At 26.9% G+C, this 20,408-nt stretch overlaps 4 protein-coding genes across 7 annotated transcripts in view; 1 reads left to right on the top strand and 3 right to left on the bottom strand.

Annotated features, from left to right (window-relative positions):
- The window catches only part of MAGE, an 84,027-nt gene that overhangs the window by 48,024 nt on the left and 15,595 nt on the right, over positions 1 to 20,408 (top strand). The gene's annotated exons all lie outside the window — the stretch shown is intronic.
- LOC137001313 (putative odorant receptor 85d) lies at positions 1,672 to 5,157 on the bottom strand. The gene is made up of 9 exons (XM_067360020.1): positions 4,703 to 5,157; positions 3,972 to 4,094; positions 3,745 to 3,862; positions 2,880 to 3,144; positions 2,702 to 2,815; positions 2,544 to 2,634; positions 2,176 to 2,321; positions 1,881 to 2,013; positions 1,672 to 1,798 (listed from the first exon to the last, which is right to left on the bottom strand). The coding sequence occupies exons 1-9, from the start codon at positions 4,844 to 4,846 to the stop codon at positions 1,748 to 1,750; spliced, it is 1,185 nt and encodes a 394-aa protein (XP_067216121.1). The 5' UTR covers positions 4,847 to 5,157; the 3' UTR covers positions 1,672 to 1,747.
- Positions 5,288 to 14,496, bottom strand: LOC105675663 (uncharacterized). Its single transcript, XM_067359041.1, has 19 exons — positions 13,693 to 14,496; positions 13,451 to 13,570; positions 13,214 to 13,331; positions 12,455 to 12,716; positions 12,198 to 12,311; positions 12,040 to 12,130; positions 11,549 to 11,694; positions 11,225 to 11,357; positions 11,109 to 11,147; positions 9,337 to 9,459; positions 8,971 to 9,088; positions 8,102 to 8,363; positions 7,924 to 8,037; positions 7,770 to 7,860; positions 7,092 to 7,237; positions 6,798 to 6,930; positions 6,464 to 6,718; positions 6,140 to 6,220; positions 5,288 to 6,056 (listed from the first exon to the last, which is right to left on the bottom strand). The coding sequence occupies exons 1-17, from the start codon at positions 13,831 to 13,833 to the stop codon at positions 6,668 to 6,670; spliced, it is 2,202 nt and encodes a 733-aa protein (XP_067215142.1). The 5' UTR covers positions 13,834 to 14,496; the 3' UTR covers positions 5,288 to 6,056; positions 6,140 to 6,220; positions 6,464 to 6,667.
- Positions 14,725 to 18,867, bottom strand: LOC137001317 (odorant receptor 43a-like). 3 transcript variants are annotated; one of them, XM_067360026.1, is made up of 10 exons: positions 18,519 to 18,867; positions 17,379 to 17,498; positions 17,145 to 17,262; positions 16,455 to 16,716; positions 16,199 to 16,315; positions 16,050 to 16,140; positions 15,693 to 15,835; positions 15,379 to 15,511; positions 15,214 to 15,288; positions 14,725 to 15,141 (listed from the first exon to the last, which is right to left on the bottom strand). In XM_067360026.1, exons 1-9 carry the CDS (start codon positions 18,660 to 18,662, stop codon positions 15,238 to 15,240), a joined length of 1,179 nt encoding a protein of 392 aa, XP_067216127.1. In that variant the 5' UTR covers positions 18,663 to 18,867; the 3' UTR covers positions 14,725 to 15,141; positions 15,214 to 15,237. The 3 variants fall into 3 exon arrangements, with proteins under 3 accessions (XP_067216127.1, XP_067216126.1, XP_067216128.1); XM_067360025.1 differs by having other exon boundaries at positions 14,726 to 15,127; positions 18,519 to 18,866; XM_067360027.1 differs by having other exon boundaries at positions 14,729 to 15,127; positions 16,050 to 16,116; positions 18,519 to 18,861.

Below are 20,408 nucleotides of genomic sequence, written 5' to 3'. Positions count from 1 at the left end.
TTCAGTAACACGATACAAAACACCATCGTGAAGGCGAAACAAATGTAATTTAATAAATTTTTCAGTAAAGCAAATGCTCTTGAGAAATTTATTTATACGGAAAGTAATTTAACAGCTGTCTTTTTTCCGTAAAATTAAATATTTATGAGCGAACCATCTGCACAAAAGTCGCACATGCGCTATCCATTCTTTCGGGAATTACATCTTCATTCGTTAACGGACACTCGTGTGATGTATTCGGCTCTCTAAAAAATACTCTGCAGGTGTAAATATGCTAGAAGTCATCGCTATTTAAAAAGTGAATAATTTTATTCTTGTTCAGAAATATATTATGTATGGTACACTCTCAAAACTTTTCAATATCTATATCAAACATATTATCAAAAAGATAAAAAATTTAAAGTTATCATTAACAATAAATTAGTTATTTAGATATGTTGTCTAGTTTGTTAAGATGTATACCACAAATAAGCAATAAAAAATAGTAAAGTTAATTAAACCAACGTAAAATTAACTCAATCAAAATTATTTTATTTTTATTTTCTTTTTTTGTTGATTTACATTATTATAGATATTTTTTCATTCACACATACTAACAGAAAGAAAATTTGTAAACAATGAACGTTTAATAATATTTAATATTTAATATTTGATACAATATTTTAATTAAAATGTAAATTATTTTATGAATATATGTATATGTATATCTAATTATGTAATTACATATCACTTATAATAAAAAGAATAATTAAATATAATAATAATAATATCTTACTTCGGCCAAGATAGCGGATGCAAAAATACTAAGAAGAAAAATAAACCGAAGTAGAATGAATTTTGATTGTTGATAAGACCATAATCCTACACTCAGCAGCAGAATTCTATTAAAACTAAAATAATGTTTTATATTTTTTCAAAGATAAATAATGATAAAAAAAATAATAACAATTGGAAATGCGGTTTTTAGAATGCAAGAACTATCATATCTACTAACTATTTATACAATACGTTAGTATATGAAAAATATAAAAAATATGTTTCGGCCATTAATTTTGGTGCTTTTCAATTCACCAGGATATAAGAAAAGAAGAAAAAGATTTATATTGTTTGGAAATAATAAAAATTATGTAAAAATAATTTTAAAAATTTTTTTATATACAGAAAATTAATATAACGAAAAACTGACTCACCAATCGCACGCGCTAATACCAGCATAATAGACAGTAGAACACAATAACCCGTATAACATATCCGTATACAAGTAAAGTCCCCTGTGTGTAATAATTATCAAATTGTTATTAGTTAAAACAGATTAGGTAAGACATTTTCTAATCGAAATTTTTTTGCACAGTATATTTTCATAATTCTTTACACATACGTCACTAATCAAAATAGCTGTATTCGATAATGTCAACATTAAAAATAAATTAATTATTTGAAGATAATGTGTATTACAAATATCACAATGTTATATTAATTAAATCTATATTTTATTTCTATATAAAAATACTTGTAAATATAATTAGTTTTGATGTGTTGTAGATATTTAAAGCATTTTTTTTTTTATTGAATAATTCCGTTACTACGATTTTTTTGGAATAAAACAATACATGTTCCAAAAATTAGTTTTATCTTACAAATAAAATATCTCAACTTCCAATCTGTTGATAATCGGTCTACAACTTGTCTATACATATTTATATTTTTTAATTCAAACTGCGGTTTTATTTGATCGACCTTTTCCTCATCACTGCATAGAATATATGACAGTAAAGTAAGATACTGAAGCTTTTATCAACTACAAAGAGAAAAATATCATATGTTATTGTGTTTATACATGTCTTTAAATACAAAATTTAATACATAATATATTTTTTTACCGTAGCGAAACATTCTAAAGATGCGGAAAATAGTCCACCGACAGTCAAAGAAAAATCTTCGGCTGCTTGTTGTAACAGGAACAGTATCATTTTTTGTATATGCAAAGGAGCTAAAAACCACGGAACATTGTATCTAGTAATCATGCAGATAAAGAATTAATAATTAAAAAAAAAACAAGAATCTTTATAAATAACGTTTAGCAAGCACTGTTTATTTTAAACATGAAACATTAGCCTTTACTGTTGCTATAAGAATCTATTAACGCATTTTCGTAATATTGTATTAATCTCTTACGCAGTAAAAAATATGTGATCATTGTGATCTATAATATCTTGTCCAATGCTATTAGCCAAAAACATGTACAAAATACTGGCTAATATAAACATCAAGGGTAAAGAAAATGCCGTGACATCGTTTTCAAATGACATAATGTAAGTAATCTAAAGAAAGAATTTTATAAAGGTAATCACATATCTGCATATCTTATATCTTATATAATTCTATAATATTATTTAAAAAATATAATAATATAAACTCATCAAAAATACTAACCATACAGAAATATTCATAAAAATTTTTTTTAAGAATTATATAAAATTGTGAGGGAGCTGTTCTAAAGCTAGATATAATTTGAAATATTTTTTAGAAAATCAGAAACTTACTCGAAACAAATTAAGACTTAAGGAAGCCACTCCAAATAATATTAAACAAAAGAACCATGGATCAAACTTTGACATAAAATTTTTGGATAATCTTTAAAAATGAGAACATATTATTACACATATTATATATATACATAATAAACTAGATAAATACTAACTTCATAGCTTGCCGATGAATTTCTACAGCACAAATTATGCCCTTAGATATTAAACTCTTCTTATTTAGGTTATTTTTAAGCATACTAAATTTTACTGCGCGTTCAATACGATAACTGCAAATAATATATTTATTGAATTGTTGGAATCTTTGTTGCTTTCCTTGTATTCAATATGTACCAAGAAATTGTAAACATTCCACAGATATGTTGGAGAAATGTAATAAGCATTGTTCCTACTGCTAGCATTGCCATTGCCCCTATGGAAAATGCTATATACATATGCAGCAGAATTAAAAAATAATATCGTTCTTGATTGACAAAATATTCCGTCATGATTGGCATACTACGATATGATCGAGAGTTATTTGTTGATAAGGCAAAATCGAAAATTTTTGGCCCAAATTGGCTAATTGTGATGAGAAACATACCGCAAACGGCAAATGCTGAAAAGCATTAAAAGAAGGTTTTTTACATCACTTTTTTTATAATTTATTATATTATAATTTATCATTTTTTTATATAATTTCAGAATGGCATTTACATATTTCGCACGGACATTAAGAAATTTAAGAACATTTTTAATATTATCTATTATATTCTTTTTATATAATTGATAATTAGATTCGATTTTTTATTAAGATTTTCAAACTTTACGTACACGTATGCTTACGTACGTTTTGTACTTTACGTATACTCTCATATTTTTCTATGATAGCAATTTCGTGTTTTTATCGTTTAACTCGTTACATATATGCTCAAGTTGCGACAGTAAATTTTTCACTTATTATTCCAATATTTTTCTATGCTAGTTTGGTATATACCAAGAAATATATTTTGATGTAAGATTTTATTCGTTTTTGTTACTTCGTATATTATCAACTTACATTATTAGTATTGACACAAAACGAACTGTATTTTATCATAAAAGTGGTGTAGATAATTGCAGTAGTTAAAAAATCTGTGCAATGAGGATCGGAGAAGAAAACTTAAAAGTTTAAAGAAAAATGCAATCAAATTGTAAAAGCTGAAATTATTATACTTACTCGTAAGTGCGACCGTATAACGTTTTGCGTTGTAGCCATATTTTTCTATGATAGCAATTTCGTTTTTATCTTTTAACTTGTTATATATATGCTCAAGTTGCATCATTAAATTTTTCACCTATTATTCCAATAATTTTTCTATGCAATTTTTATATATGTATATCAAGTAATATGTTTTAATGTAAGAGTCTATTCATACTTCATTACATTTCATATTATCAACTTACATTGTTAATATTGGCACAAAACGAACTGTATTTTATTATGAAAATGATGTAGAAAGTTGCAGTAGATAGAATCTCGACAATGAGAGTCGGAGAATAAAACTTTAAAGTCACAAATGTGGTAAACTGTAAGTATTTCTATTATAAGTTAGCCTTGAAAGTTTTAAATATTTACAAACAAATTTTATTATATTAATTAATAATAATCAAATTGTATGATAAATGAAATGATGTACGAGATGTATCAGAAAAGTAATGAGAATAAATTTTTTTTTAAGGATTGATAATTTTGCAAAAACAAGATTGCATCGAGGCAAGAGATGTGCATTACTTTTCATGCATCTTTTCATTTTCATAATGCATCATCAAACATGAATTTCTATAAATAATTGTAGAACTACACGTGAGAAAGCTAGCGATTTGAAACTTGTACAGTAATTAGAACAAAGATGTAGCTTTTGGTTCGACGCAATCTTGTTCTTACCAGTTTTTTTTTTATTTTAATCTTATTTTTTTTACATACATTTATATTTTACATATACATACATATCCAGACAACAAGCATGTCTTCATGATATCCGAAAAATGCTGTTTTTTAAACATCTTTCAGATGTCTTTAAGACATGCGTATTGTCTGAGTGTATAGTATATATGTATATATATACACATATATTTCTGTAAAAAATTGCTGTATAATAATTAAAAATATAGTATAAAATACATATATTGCCCACCTGAAATATTGTAGCCGTTATTAATATAATGGAAAGAAATATGAATTGAAGTCGAGTTAATTTTGACTGCTGATAAGGCCATAAGCCAACAGCGAGTAGAAGAATCTTATTGAAACTAAAGAACTGTGCCTCAAGATGGATCATTTCTTTCCGATGTCCAAAATATGAGTGACAATGTAAGTATCCATAAAACTCTACTTTACCCCATCGATTAGGTATTCCATAAATTCTCTTTTCTCTAATATATATTTTCAGCGTAAATTCCTTAATTCAGTAATATGGTACAAAACACCACCATGGGGTCGAACAAATGTAATTTAATAAATTTTTTAGTAAAGCAAATGCTCTTGAGAAATTTATTTATACGGAAAGTAATTTAACGGCTGTTTTTTTTCCGTAAAATTAAATATTTATGAGCGAACCATCTGCATAAAAGTCGCACATGCGCTATCCATTCTTTCGGGAATTACATCTTCATTCGTTAACGGACACTCGTGTGATGTATTCGGCTCTCTAAAAAATATTCTGCAGGTGTAAATATGCTAGAAATCATCGCTACTTAAAAAGTGAATAATTTTATTCTTGTTCTGAAATATATTATGTATGGTACACTTTCAAAACTTTTCAATATCTATATCAAACGTATTATCAAAAAGATAAAAAATTTAAAGTTATTATTAACAATAAATTAGTTATTTAGATACGCTGTCTAGTTTGTTAAGATGTATACCACAAATAAGCAATAAAAAATAGTAAAGTTAATTAAACCAACGTAAAATTAACTCAATCAAAATTATTTTATTTTTATTTTCTTTTTTTGTTGATTTACATTATTATAGATATTTTTTTATTCACACATACTAACAGAAAGAAAATTTGTAAACAAAGAACGTTTAATATTTGATACAATATTTTAATTAAAATGTAAATTATTTTATGAATATATATGTATATCTAATTATGTAATTACATATCACTTATAATAAAAAGAATAATTAAATATAATAATAATAATATCTTACTTCGGCCAAGATAGCGGATGCAAAAATACTAAGAAGAAAAATAAACCGAAGTGGAATGAATTTTGATTGTTGATAAGACCATAATCCTACACTCAGCAGCAGAATTCTATTAAAACTAAAATAATGTTTTATATTTTTTCAAAGATAAATAATGATAAAAAAAATAATAACAATTGGAAATGCGGTTTTTAGAATGCAAGAACTATCATATCTACTAACTATTTATACAATACGTTAGTATATGAAAAATATAAAAAATATGTTTTGGCCATTAATTTTGGTGCTTTTCAATTTACCAGGATATAAGAAAAGAAGAAAAAGATTTATATTGCCTGGAAATAATAAAAATTATGTAAAAATAATTTAAAAAATTTTTTTATATACAGAAAATTAATATAACGAAAAACTGACTCACCAATCGCACGCGCTAATACCAGCATAATAGACAGTAGAACACAATAACCCGTATAACATATCCGTATACAAGTAAAGTCCCCTGTGTGTAATAATTATCAAATTGTTATTAGTTTAAACAGATTAGATAAGACATTTTCTAATCGAAATTTTTTTGCACAGTATATTTTCATAATTCTTTACACATACGTCACTAATCAAAATAGCTGTATTTGATAATATCAACATTAAAAATAAATTAATTATTTGAAGATAATGTGTATCACAAATATCATAATGTTATATTAATTAAATCTATATTTTATTTCTATATAAAAATACTTGCAAATATAATTAGTTTTGATGTGTTATAGATATTTGAAGCATTTATTTCTTTGATTGAATAATTTTGTTGTTATGATTTTTTGGAATAAAACAATACATGTTCCAAAAATTAGGCTTTTTACTCTACTAATAAAATATTTGTCTACAATATATATTTATATTTTTTAATTCAAACTACGTTTTTATTTGATCAATCTTTTTTTCATTACTGCATAGAATATATGAGAGTAAAGTAAGATACCGATGCTTTTACCAACTACAAAGAAAAAATATCAATTGTTATTGTGTTTATATATATCGTTAAATACAATTTAATATTTAATATATGTTCTCACCGTAGCGAAACATTCTAAAGATGCGTTAAATAGTCCACCGACAGTCAAACAAAATTCTTTGGTTGTTTGTTGTAACAGAAATGTTATCATTCTCTGTATATTTAAAGGAGCTAAGTACCACGGAACATTGTATCTAATAATTGTATAAATAAGGAATCAGTAATTAAAAAAAAACAAGAAACTTTGTAAATAACATTTAACATGCACTGTCTATTTTAAACATAAAACATTAGTCTTTACTGTTACTCTGAGAATCTATTAACGCATTTTTGTAATACTGTATTAATCTCTTACATGGTAAAAAATAGATAATGATTATGATCTATAATATCTTGTCCAGCACTATTAGCTAGAAACATGTATATGATAATAGTTAATATAACTACAAAAGGTAATAAAACTGTTGTGACATCGTTTTCCAATGATATAATGTTAGTAATCTAAAGAAAGAATTTTATAAAGATATTTACTTATCTACATATCTTATAACATTAATTACAAAATATAATAATATAAACTCAACAAAAATACTAACCGTACAGAAACATTCATAAAAATTTCTTTTTTAGAATTATATGAAACTTCCCTATATGAGCACCCAGTGAAGGGTCTCTTCTAAAACTATGTATGATTTGAAAAAGTTTTTAGGTAGATATGTGTGTGTGTGTGTGTGTGTGTGTGTGTGGCGAGCATAGGTAAATTAACGCCATCGTTGCATGTATAAAATGCTCTTTTATACAAGCAATTTTAGAAGCTTATAACACACACATCGGCGCCAGTTTGGTGATTCTTATTATACTTCGTAAATAATTTTGTCAATTCGCGAAAATTTGAAGTAACTTACACACACACGCACGCACGCACACACACACACACACACACACACACACACACACACACACACACAATGTAACTTATTTAAACAAAAATCTTCTTTAAAAATAAATCTAAAAATCGAAATCGGAAACTTACTTGAAACAAATTGAAACTTAAGGAAGCCACTCCGAATAATATTAAACCAAAGAACCATGGATCAAACCCAGACATTAAATTGCTGGTTAATCTACAAAAACAAAAATATAATACTGTACATATTATATCCATGATGAACTAGATAATTACTAACTTCATAGCTTGCCGATGAATATCTACGGCACAACTTATATTCTTAGATATTAAACTCTCTTTATTTCGGTTATTTTTGAACATATTAAAGTTTACTGCGCGTTCAATACGGTAACTGTAAATAATATATTTATTGAATTATTAGAATCTTTGTTGCTGTTTCTGTATTTAATATATACCTAGAAACTGTAAACATTCCACACATATGGTGGAAAAACGTATTAATTATTGTTCCTGTTGCTAGTACTATTATTGTCCCTATAAAAAATGCTACATATATATGTAGCAGAATTAAAATATAATATTGTTCTTGATTGACAAAATATTCCGTCATGACTGGTATGCGATGTAATCGCGATTCATTTGTTGGTAAGGCAATATTGAAAATTTCTGACCAAAATTGGCTACAAAGTATGAGAAACATGCCGCAAATGGATAATGCTGAAAAGCGTTAAAAAAAGATTTTTTGCATCACTTTTTATATAATTTATTATTTTTTTTATATAATATTTTAGAATGGCATTTACATATCTCACACGGACATTAAGAAATTTAATAGTGTTTTGAATATAATCTATTTTTATACAGTTGATAATTACTTATACAGTTGATAATTAGATTCGATTTTTTACCAAGATTTTTTCAAACTTTATGTATACGTATGTTTACGTATGTTATGTACTTTACTTTATTTTTCTATAATAGCAATTTCGTGTTTTTATCTTTTAACTCGTTACATATATGCACATGTTACTTACAAATTGCATCAATAAATTTTTTATTTATTATTCTAATATTTTTTTGTGCTATTTTTGTATATATTAAAAAATGTGTTTTAATGTAAGATGTAATGTATTTATTCATACTTTGTTACTTTGTATATTATCAACTTACGTTATCAATATTAACACAAAACGATCTGTATTTTATCATAAAAATGGTGAGAGATTTGCAGTAGATAAAAACTGAGTAATGAGGATCAGAGAATAAAACTTTAAAGTTTAAAAAAAATACAATCAAATTGCAAAATCTGAAATTATGAACTTACTTATAAGTCCGATCGTATAACGTTTTCCGTTGTAGCCATATTTCTCTATGATAGCAATTTCGTTTTTATCTTTTAACTCGTTATATATATGCTCAAGTTGCATCAGTAAATTTTTCACCTATTCCAATATTTTTTTGTGCTATTTTTATGCATATCAAGAAATATCCCAGACAGCACACATGTCTAAAATCGGGACATAAAACATTTTAAAGACATCATTAAGACGTCTTTTAGATACCGTGTCTAAAAGGCGTCTTAATGACGTCTTTAAGCCATCTTATGTCTCGATTTTGGACATGCGTGCTGTCTGGGATGTTTTAATGTAAGTCTATTCATACTTCAGTACTTTTTGTATTATCAACTTACATTGTTAATATTGGCATAAAACGAACTATATTTTATTTCGAAAATGATGTACAAAGTTGTAGTAGATAGAATCTGGACAATGAGAATCGGAGAATAAAACTTTAAAGTCAGAAATGTAGTAAACTGCAAGTATTTTTATTATAAGTTAGCCTTGAAAGTTTTAAATATTTACAAACAAATTTTATTATATTAATTAATAATAATCAAATTGTATGATTAATGAAATGATATACGAAATGCATCAGAAAAGTAATGAGAATAAATTTTTTTCTCAAGGACTGATAATTTTGCAAATACAAGATTGCATCGAGGCAAGAGATGCGTTACTTTTTATTCTTCATTTTCATGGTGCATCACCAAATATGCACTTCTATAAATAATTGTAGAACTGCACGTGGGAAAGCTAGTGATTTGAAACTTGTACAGAAGTTGACGAAGTATGGCGAAGATGTAACTCTCGGCTTGACACAATCTTGTTTTTATCAGTTTTAAAAAAAAAAATTTAATCTTGCTACTTTTTTACATTTATTTATATTTTATATATACATACATACTCAGACAGCAAGCATGTCTTTATGATGTCCGAAAAAAGCCATTTTTTTAAACATCTTTCAGATGTATTTGAGACATACGTGTTGTCTGAGTATATATAGTATAAATATATATAAATATTAGTTTAAAAAACTGCTGTAATAATAATTTATAATATAATATTATATATTAATACATATATTGCTCACCTGAAATATTGCACCCGTTATTAATATAATGGAAAAAAATATGAATTGAAGTCGAGTTAACTTTGATTGCCGATAAGGCCATAAGCCAACAGCGAGTAGAAGAATCTTATTGTAACTAAAATACTGTGTCTCAAGATCGATCATTTCTTTCCGATGTCCAAAATATGAGTGACAATGAAAGTATCTATAAGAGTCTACTTGCTCCTTTACCCTATCGATCGATTAGGTATTCCATAAATTCTCTTTTTTCTAGTATATATTTTTCAGCGTAAATTCCTTAATTCAGTAACACGATACAAAACACCATCGTGAAGGCGAAACAAATGTAATTTAATAAATTTTTCAATAAAGCAAATGCTCTTGGGAAATCTATTTATATGGAAAGTAATTTAACGGCTGTCTTTTTTTCGTAAAATTAAATATTTATGAGCAAACCATCTGCACAAAAGTCGCACATGCGCTATCCATTCTTTCGGGAACTACAACTTCATTCATTAACGCGCACTCATGTGATATAATCGACTGTCTATAATAATACTCTGCAGGTGTAAATTTGCTAGAAATTATTGCTTTTTAGAAAGTAAGTAATTATATTCTTATACAGAAATATATTATGCGTAGTACACTTTCAAAACTTTTCAATATGTGTATAATACATATTATCAAAAAGATAAAAATTTAAAGGTGTCATTAGTTAATTAAATCAACGTAGAATTAACTCAATCAAAATTATTTTATTTTCGTATTTTTTATATTGATTTAAAGTAAAATTAATTAAATTTATATTATTACTTATTTTTAAAATAACAAATGAAAACGTCCAGGTTTATAAATTACTAAGATTTAATAATCAATATATTTAATACAATAATTTTGAACATATATTTATTTATCTTTTATTTATGATTTAAAATACATATCACTGTAATGTATATAAAAATTAAATTTCTATTTTTGCCACATGAAATGTACTGTTTTTTTCATCAAGGTCTTATTATTTTATCATATAATTCATTTATCTCATCGTGTAGAACTTATGACAGTAAAGTAAGATACCGAAGCCTTCACCAGCTGTAATTATAAATATTTTTTTAGAGGCAATTTATATAGCATCTTGAAGATATACACTATTAAAAGATATTTTTTACCATGGCGAAGCATTCTAATGATCCGACAAACAGTCCACCGACATTCAAACTAAAATTTTTGGCGTTTCTTTGCAATAAGAAGAGTATCATTTTCTGTACATGCAACGGAGTTATATACCAGTCGATATTATATCTGCGATATTATGTGGATAATATTCGTGACTTCATGACTTAACAAACATTAAAAGATTTACAAATCTGACCTGACTAATTACAAATATCACTAATTATTCTATAAAAATAAGTCCTTTGCTGTTTTCGATGTAAAACTTTAGAAAGCAAAGCTTTATAAAACTGTATTTCATAAAAAAATGTTTTTCTTACGCAGTAGTATATACGTGATTATTATGATCTATAACATCTTGCCCAACATAATTAGATGAGAACATGTATATTACAATAGCAAATGCATATTCAAGGTGAGTGAAAATCTCCATGATATATAATTTAGACGATAAAATATGAAAAATCTAAAAAAACAGATATATTATATGATTATTGTATAATTTTCTCATGTTTAATTTGCTCATGTTTGTATTGTATAATTTGCTCATATGTCCTAATCATTAATATATCGTGCATTGTAGATAAATTGTGGTTTTTAAATATAGCAAATTACTTAAATAAGAAAATAATTTAATTTATAATAGTAATTTACGAAGATAATTAATATAAATTAGTTTATATAAAATTTGCAAAAACTAACAAACGAAGTCTTCTTAAAAAATAGACATTTTTAACTAACTTATCCTTAAAATTATATTATTTTATATTCTTATTGAAAGATAAATTTGAAGGTTAAGGTAGAAACTTACTCGAAAAAGATTGAGACTCAAAGAAACCACCCCGACCGCTATTAAACAGAACAACATTGTTTCAAATCTAGATACCAAAAGTTTCGACAATCTTTAAAGACAAAAAATTATTACTGGAGTTATTACTCGAGTTACATGTACATTGAATAGATACAAACTTCATAGCTTGCCGATGAATGTCCACAGCGCAAATTATGTCATGTATCATATTTTTTTCCATGAAACTATTATCTTTTAACACATTAATTTTTGTTGCCCGTTCAAGCCGATAACTATAAATAATAAGCAAATGTGTTTATTGAATAGTGTATGTTTTGCCTTTGTAAAGTAAACGTCATCTTTTATTCATTTAAGATAACAATACAATCTTTTTAACAATATGAATGTTTATGGCTGTGTTCTACGTTCATCTTACCTGGCAATTCTAAACATTCCACAAGTATGTTGAAGATATGCAATAAGCATGGTTCCTATCGCTAGCATTCCTATCATTCCTGTGCATAATGTAGCGTTCATATGCAGTAGAATTAAAAAGAAATATTTTTCTTCATCGACAAAATATTCTGTTTCAAACTGTATATTACGCGGTCGGGATTCATTTATTGGCAAAATAATATCAAGAATAATCGACCAATTTTGAACAATAATTTGACTACATATAGATAAAGTGCCCATTACTAAAAGGATTAGGAAAAATATATTATGTAAATTTCTACTTGAGAATGTTTTTTTTTTCAAAAGTGCTCTAAGTTATACAGATGTATAATGATTAAAATGAGTAAAAGAAAACAGTTGTCGTTTCCCACAAACATTTTCCCCAAGATTGTACCCTGATATTTTCTTTCCCTCTCTTTTTCCGTGTGAAAGAGACACACCCCATAATTTATAGCTGAGAGGGTCTCACAAACCTTTAACGAAAACGATCACATATTTTCTATGACTAAACAAAGACTAAATAAATGAAAAAATTTAAAAAAATTATACAATAAAATTCTTTTAAACAACAATATATTTATACATTGGAATAAAAAGATATATAAATGAAAGAAAAAAACTATAAATCTTATAATTTTGTGCGATAAAATATTAAAAATATCATGTTGAGTGCATATTAATATGTCATTTTTTCAGTAATAATATGCTTTTTTAAATATAAAAATTAATATTTTCGTACGTGTAAGAATAACTGTGTAATATTTTGCATTGTAGCTATATTTTTCTACGATAGCATATTCATTTTCATCTTTTAGCTTGTCGTACGTGTGCTGAAGTTGCATTAATAAATCTTTCATCTACAATACATTTTTTATGTATAATATATTATTTTTATGTATTTAAAAAGAATTATTAAGTCTAAAAATTCGTAGATGTTTCAATATACATTAAATAAATGTCACGAAAACTAACTTACAATTTCCATATTAATGCCGAACGAAATATATTTTATCACAAACATTGCATAGAAAAGTGTAATAGAAAGAATCTTGATAATTAAATCGAGAGTACATCTTGAAGTAAAAAATATAGTGAACTAAAAGCAATAATTTTATTAACATTTTTATATTAAAAATTTGTCTTCTTATATAATTAGTGACTTTTTAAATATAAGTTTAAAATTATTAGAGATTTATTTACATAATAATGTTTTCTTACTTGAAACAAGACGCCGGTTATCAAAATACTGAAGAAGAAAATTAATCGAATTCGGTCAAGTTTTGATTGTTGATACGGCCATAATCCTATAACAACCAGAAGTATCTTGTTAAGATTAAAACATTGCTCTTCGATGTACATCGTTCCTTCACGAGGTCGGAAATATGTATAACTGGAATAACCCCAACAAACGTACTCCCACCACTTTTTTTCTCTGTCAATCGATTAGATATTCTATAACTTCTTTCTTTTAGTATATACAGCAGCACAATTTCTATAATTGAGCATAATACATAAATGAGGCAAAATATTACTATAAGATCGGACCATTCACAATTTTACAAATTTCATAATTTGATGTATACATTTTAGCAATTTATTTGTCGCTGAGAAAAAATTAGACAGATGTCTTTTTCTCATAAAAAAAGAAGATAAAAAATTCGTATAAGAAGATTATTTACATGAAAGTCAATGCAAGCGCATTTCGTCTTTTTCAGTTCACCAGAACTTTATTACAATAAGCGCTCTTAAAATACAGATCTTTGAGAAGTATTTTGTTCAACTTTAAACACGACATATCGGTTATACGTAAAGTTATTATTAATTAATAGATAATTTATTTCTAAATAGAAAGAATTTTACGTTGCACATATTTATAATTCTATAAGAAAAAATTACTTATTTAAACGTAATAACAGAGGGAGTGTATATATCGTCAAAAAATTAATTATATTTCTAAGTATTTAAAAAATTGCTAAATATAAAAAATTTATGCGCTATTATAACAATATTTTTAACGACAAAATTGATAGTAAATCCTTTTAAAAAATATAGTAAACTGTGGTAAATTATGGTAAAATGTGGATAAAAAGTATTGATTAATAATCAATTAAGTTTTGTATTTGTAGTTTTACCAAAGATATAAATAGATATTTTCTTTAAATAAAAACAAGAAAAAGAAAGAAAAACGTTTATGAAACAACTATTTACACGAAAGTCAATCTGAGGTATTTTGTTTTTTTTTTTTTTTTTTTGCTTATATAATTTTATTTTAGTATTTATTATCACATAGAATACATATCGTCCCTGATGTAAATATTATCTTAAATATTTTTATAATTTCTTAATAGAAAATATATCATGTACCATCAGAAGAATTAAGTTTTAAAAAATTCAAAACGCATTAAAAATAAATTAGATATTTTTATGTAATTTCTCACATCAAATATATCAATATATATAATATATTACGAGTATAAGAAAAGTTGCTTAAAAATATTGAATGTTAGGTTAGTTAAATGTATTATTGTATATATTATTGTTTAAATTTAAAATGCTTATGCTCGACATGCTATGAAGATTTAAAACATCAATATTTTTGTTTGTATATTTCTTATGCTTTGCTTGGTAGCAAAATATTTAATCGTAATACATGCTGCAAAATTAAAGCTTTATTAAAATTTTTTTATTAAAACACTTTTTTACTTTTGGAATATATCGTTTTATTAATTATATTCTTACTATATGCGATTTATTGCCACCTCGTTACCGGATAGAGTACATGACAGTAAAATAAGATATTGAAGCCTTTGTCAACTGTAATAAAAAATTATCCCCTTGTATCATAACACAGTTTGTAACATACCATCATGTAAATATTATCTATTATGGGATACAGCTTCTTACTGAAGCGAAACATTCTAAAGATGCAAAAAATATTCCACCGATGGATAAAGTCAAATCTTTGCTTCCTTTTTGTAGCACGAACAGTATCATTTTTTGTATGTACAAAGGAGCGATATACCATTGAATATTATATCTAAAAAATTACATAAACAAACAATTAGTAATTGCAGAAAAACAAGATTTATAAATAACTTTTGCTGCCCATGCTGTCCATTTTACAAACAAGCATTAATCTTTAATTTTAATATAATAATTTTTAAGACGGTCTCTTGCACAATTATATCACAATTATGTGTTTTGAGAAAATTTCTTACGCAGTAACGAAAACATGACTGTTATGATCTATAACCATCTGTGCAGCACTGTGACCTATAAACATGTATAATACACACAATATTACAGATAGGAAAGGCAATATTTCCGTAGTATCATTCTTGGATAACATAATTTGAGAAACCTAAAACACAAATATTAAAATTTAAACTAATTTGTTTTTTATGTTCTTACTATCATTCTACAATAAATTATAAAATTTTTTTTTTTCTTAAATTGAGAAAGTTATGGATGATTTATATAAATTTCAGTATAAATTTATAAATAATAAGTGCATAGAACTGGTAACACAGAAGTCCAAGCAAATATCTAAAGTAAAGATAAAGTTTAAGACTTACTCGAAGGAGGTTGAGACTCATTAATACCACTAGCCCAATTACTAGACACAACAGCATTGTCTCAAATCTATACACCAAAAGATCAGACAATCTTTAAAGACAATAAAATATTGTACATATTACACATTTATCGTTAAATAGATACAAACTTCATAGCTCGCCGATGAATATCTACCGCATTAATTATATTATTACATATTACATTTTTTCTTTTTAGTCTATTATTTTCTAGAATATTAATTTTTATTGTGCATTCTAGACGGTAACTGTAATAAGCAAATATATTTATTGAATAGTGTGTGTTTTGTTTTATGAAATAAACATTATTTTTTTATTTATTCAAGGTAATTACAGAATCTTTCTTCAAAATATGAATATGTATAGTCCCTTTTACGTTTGTTTTACCTGGCGATTCTAAACATTGCACAAATATGTAGCAAATACGTAAAGAGTATTGCTCCTGTCGCTAATAGTCCCGCGACTCCTGTAACTAATGCGGCGTTCATATGCAGCAAGATTAAAACAATATATCTTTCTTGATCGACAAAGTATTCGGTTACGAATAGAATGTTATGTGGACCAGATTTGTTCATCGGTAAAATCACATCAAAAAATCTCGGCCAACATTGAGTAATAAGAAAACCAATAGAGCCGCAAAAACTCGTTACTAAAAATGTTGGAAAGAAAGGTATTTAATTCTGTTTTTATAATCTTTCAAAATTATTTTACGTTATATGCCACATAACACAAACACGCGCACAATAAAAATTGATAATTTTTTAAATTTAATCATGATTTATTTATATGTATATGTATATAATTGATTATCATTAAATTACATATACTTATATTATGCAATTTATAATTTTTTTGCAATATTTTTTATGTTATTTTAATAAATTTCAATACTTTGCTGCTATTTTATAATCATTATTAATACATATCCATATATGACACATGTTCAATAAATAAACACTTAAATTTTATATAAATAAATTACTGTAGCACCTTGGCTCAAATTTCTTATTGATTTTATAAGCTTATCTTTAAGTAGAAAATGTGAACTTATAAAAGAATTTAAAAGTATTGCGTTACCTGTAACTATAATTAGCAACAACTTTGCATTGTAATCATACTTTTCTACGATAGCGTGTTCATTTTCATCTTTTAATGTATTGTACACATATTGAAGTTGTTCTATGAAATCTTTCATCTATGATACATTATTCTAATAATTATTATATTATTTTATGCGTTTTTTTTTAAAGATATGTACATGTGTGTGTATACGTACGTGGATTTAATTAAATATTAATTTCATTAACTTACAACTTCAGTATTAGTACTGAATGAAACATATGTTGCCATAGAAAGTGCAAGGATAGTTGTGACAGAGAGAACCTTGATTACCAGATCGAAAGTACATTTCGATGTCAAAAATATAGTAAACTATAAATAATTATTTAACTAAAGCAGTGCTCGGAATTAGTTTGAACATTTCAGCCGATTTCCGTGGTATACGCCTCCTTTTCTCTCCTTACCGCGCGCGCCGCAGCCGCTAGGGCCAGCGCCGCCGAGCGTTAGGAGCGACACTATCTGATTATGAGTGGGTTCTTTTCCCTATTTATTAAAATTTTAAAAAATGTATTAAAATTTATTAAAAATAAATTTTTTATTTTTAAATTTATTAAGTGGAAATATTTCAATAGATTTCCACGTCACCCATAAGATACTAATGCTGACGCGTTTTTTTTTTAATGGTTTCCCCCGTAGACCTATTCCACTAAAAATAAAAATAAATTCTTAATTTAAAAAAAAATATATATAAAAGAGATTTTCTTAATTAGATTTTCTTAGCCTTTTATGAGAATGAACAATTGATGCAATAATGTAGATAGAAACCACTTTTTGAAAAACGTGTCAGTATTAGTACCTCATGGGTGACGTAGAAATCTATTGAAATATTTCCACTTAATAAATTTAAAAAAAAATTTATTTTTAATAAATTTTAATAAATTTTTTTAAATTTTAATAAATAAGGAGAAGAACCTACTCATAGAACCTAATCAGATAGTGCCGCTCCTAACGCTCGGCGGCACTGGCCCTAGCAGCTGCGTCGCGCGCGGTAAGGAGAGGAAAGAAGGCGTATACCACGGAAATCGGCTGAAATGTTCAGACTAATTCCGAGCACTGAACTAAAGTATTAGTGTTAAATATTTTTTTTTTTCTATATACAATTATAAATTTCTAAAGTACAATTTGTATATGTTATTCAATATTTCTTTATGTTTAATATTTGAATCAATAACTCACATAATTATAATTATATATTCTATATAATATATATAACAAATAATGAATATTAAATATATGTATATTATAATATTTTAAATTGTAAAAAATTGATACTTATGTGTTTTAATTTGTTATCATCGTATTCATAATCATAATATTAAGATACTGTCTCACCTGAAAAAAGATCGCAGTCATCTGAATACTACAAAGAAAAATAAACCAAAGTCGTGTAAGCTTAGATTGTTGATAAGGCCATAATCCAATAATAAGCAGAAGAATTCTACTAACATGAAAATACTGATTCTCGAGACGAATCATTTTTCGTCGCTGCTCAGGACTGAGTGAACGCGAAAAATTCGAAGAGAGTACATTTATCCTCTCCTTTATGCACAGATCGATCAAATATATTTTTTCTCCCTTTTATGTGAATTTTACCGCGTATTTTAATATAGACAACTTTATATGCTTTAGAATACTATCGTGGGATCAGAAACACTCGTATTTTGATAGCCTTTCGAAATATAATTGGACAATTTACTAATCGATTTGATATTAAAGAAATTTAAAATGTTTTTCTCCCACAAAAGTGATAAAGAATATACTTCTGACAATAGATTATTTATGTAAAAGTCACGCAGGCGCATTTCTTTCTTTTCTACGCCGTCATTTTATTCTAACGCGCATCTTTACAATATACGTTTGATCTTTGATAGAGAAAGAGAGAATTATTTTTTCCAACATTAAACGTTAATAAGATATTAACTGTCAAATTAACGTCGATTAAAAGTAAGTAATTCTATTCTCCACTAAAGATAGTTTCACTTTTTACCCGTCTTTTGCGTTTAAAACAAAATTAGTGTTGATAGTCGATCATTATTCCATGATTGATCATTATCAACGTTATTTCGAGATCCATGCTCAATCATTATCAATGGAACCACGAATTTCGTACTTGATCAGGGGATTAATTAGTCATGGGATATATATATATATATATATATATATATATATATATATATATATCAGGAGTACAAATTCGTTCGGTCCGTTTTTTTGTGTTCAAAAATGCATTTATTTCAAAACAAAATGAATGAACAGATTAATTAAAGTATTGTCCATCGCTGGCTACTACTTTTTCCCATCTCTCAACCAATTTTCGAATTCCATCTCGAAAAAATGACTCGTCTTTGGAGACGATCCAAGTTTGGAGCCAATTTTCGATTTCTGCGAAAGAAGTGAACCGGTGACCTGCCAAATCGTGCTGCATCTTTTGGAACAACCAGTAATCAGAAGGAGCAATGTCCGGAGAATACGGCGGGTGCGGTAAAACATCCCATTTGAGCGTTTCCAAATATTTTTTTACGACTTTTGCGACATGAGGCCGAGCGTTGTCATGAAGAAGAATAACTTTATCATGTCTTTGCTCGTATTCCGGCCGTTTTTCTCGCAATGCACGGCTCAAACGAACCAATTGAAGCCGATACCGATCGCCCGTAATGGAATCGCCAGGTTTCAGCAGCTCATAGTAAACAACACCCTTTTGGTCCCACCAGATACAGAGCATGATCTTCGAACCATGAATGTTCGGCTTTGGTGTTGATGTTGAAGTCGATGGCAACGATTGACCGGGCTTAGCGTAGTATTTTTTCCTCTTGGGGTTGTCGTAGAATATCCACTTCTCATTTCCAGTCACAATCCGATGCAAAAAATCTTTTCTTTGTTGCCTTTGAATCAGCAGCTCGCAAATGAAAAATCGCCTTTCAACGTCTCTCGGTTTGAGTTCATAAGGCACCCAATTTCCTAGTTTTTGTATCATTCCCATGGCTCTCAATCGTACAGAAACGGCTTGTTGAGTTACTCCCAATGATCCTGCAAGCTCCTCTTGCGTTTGACTCTGATCTTCTTCGAGTAATGCCTCTAATTCTTTGTCTTCGAATTTTTTTGGCTGTCCAGAGCGAGGCTTGTCTTCAACGCTGAAATCTCCATCCTTGAAACGTCGAAACCATTCCCTACATGATTTATCAGTTGGAGCAGTGTCACCATAAACTTCGACAAGCATTCGAT

This window comes from Linepithema humile, chromosome 7 (assembly GCF_040581485.1).
Source record: "Linepithema humile isolate Giens D197 chromosome 7, Lhum_UNIL_v1.0, whole genome shotgun sequence".
Taxonomy (NCBI): domain Eukaryota; kingdom Metazoa; phylum Arthropoda; class Insecta; order Hymenoptera; family Formicidae; genus Linepithema; species Linepithema humile.
Note: the sequence above shows the minus strand (reverse complement) of the source record. Positions and strands in the feature narration are given on the sequence as shown.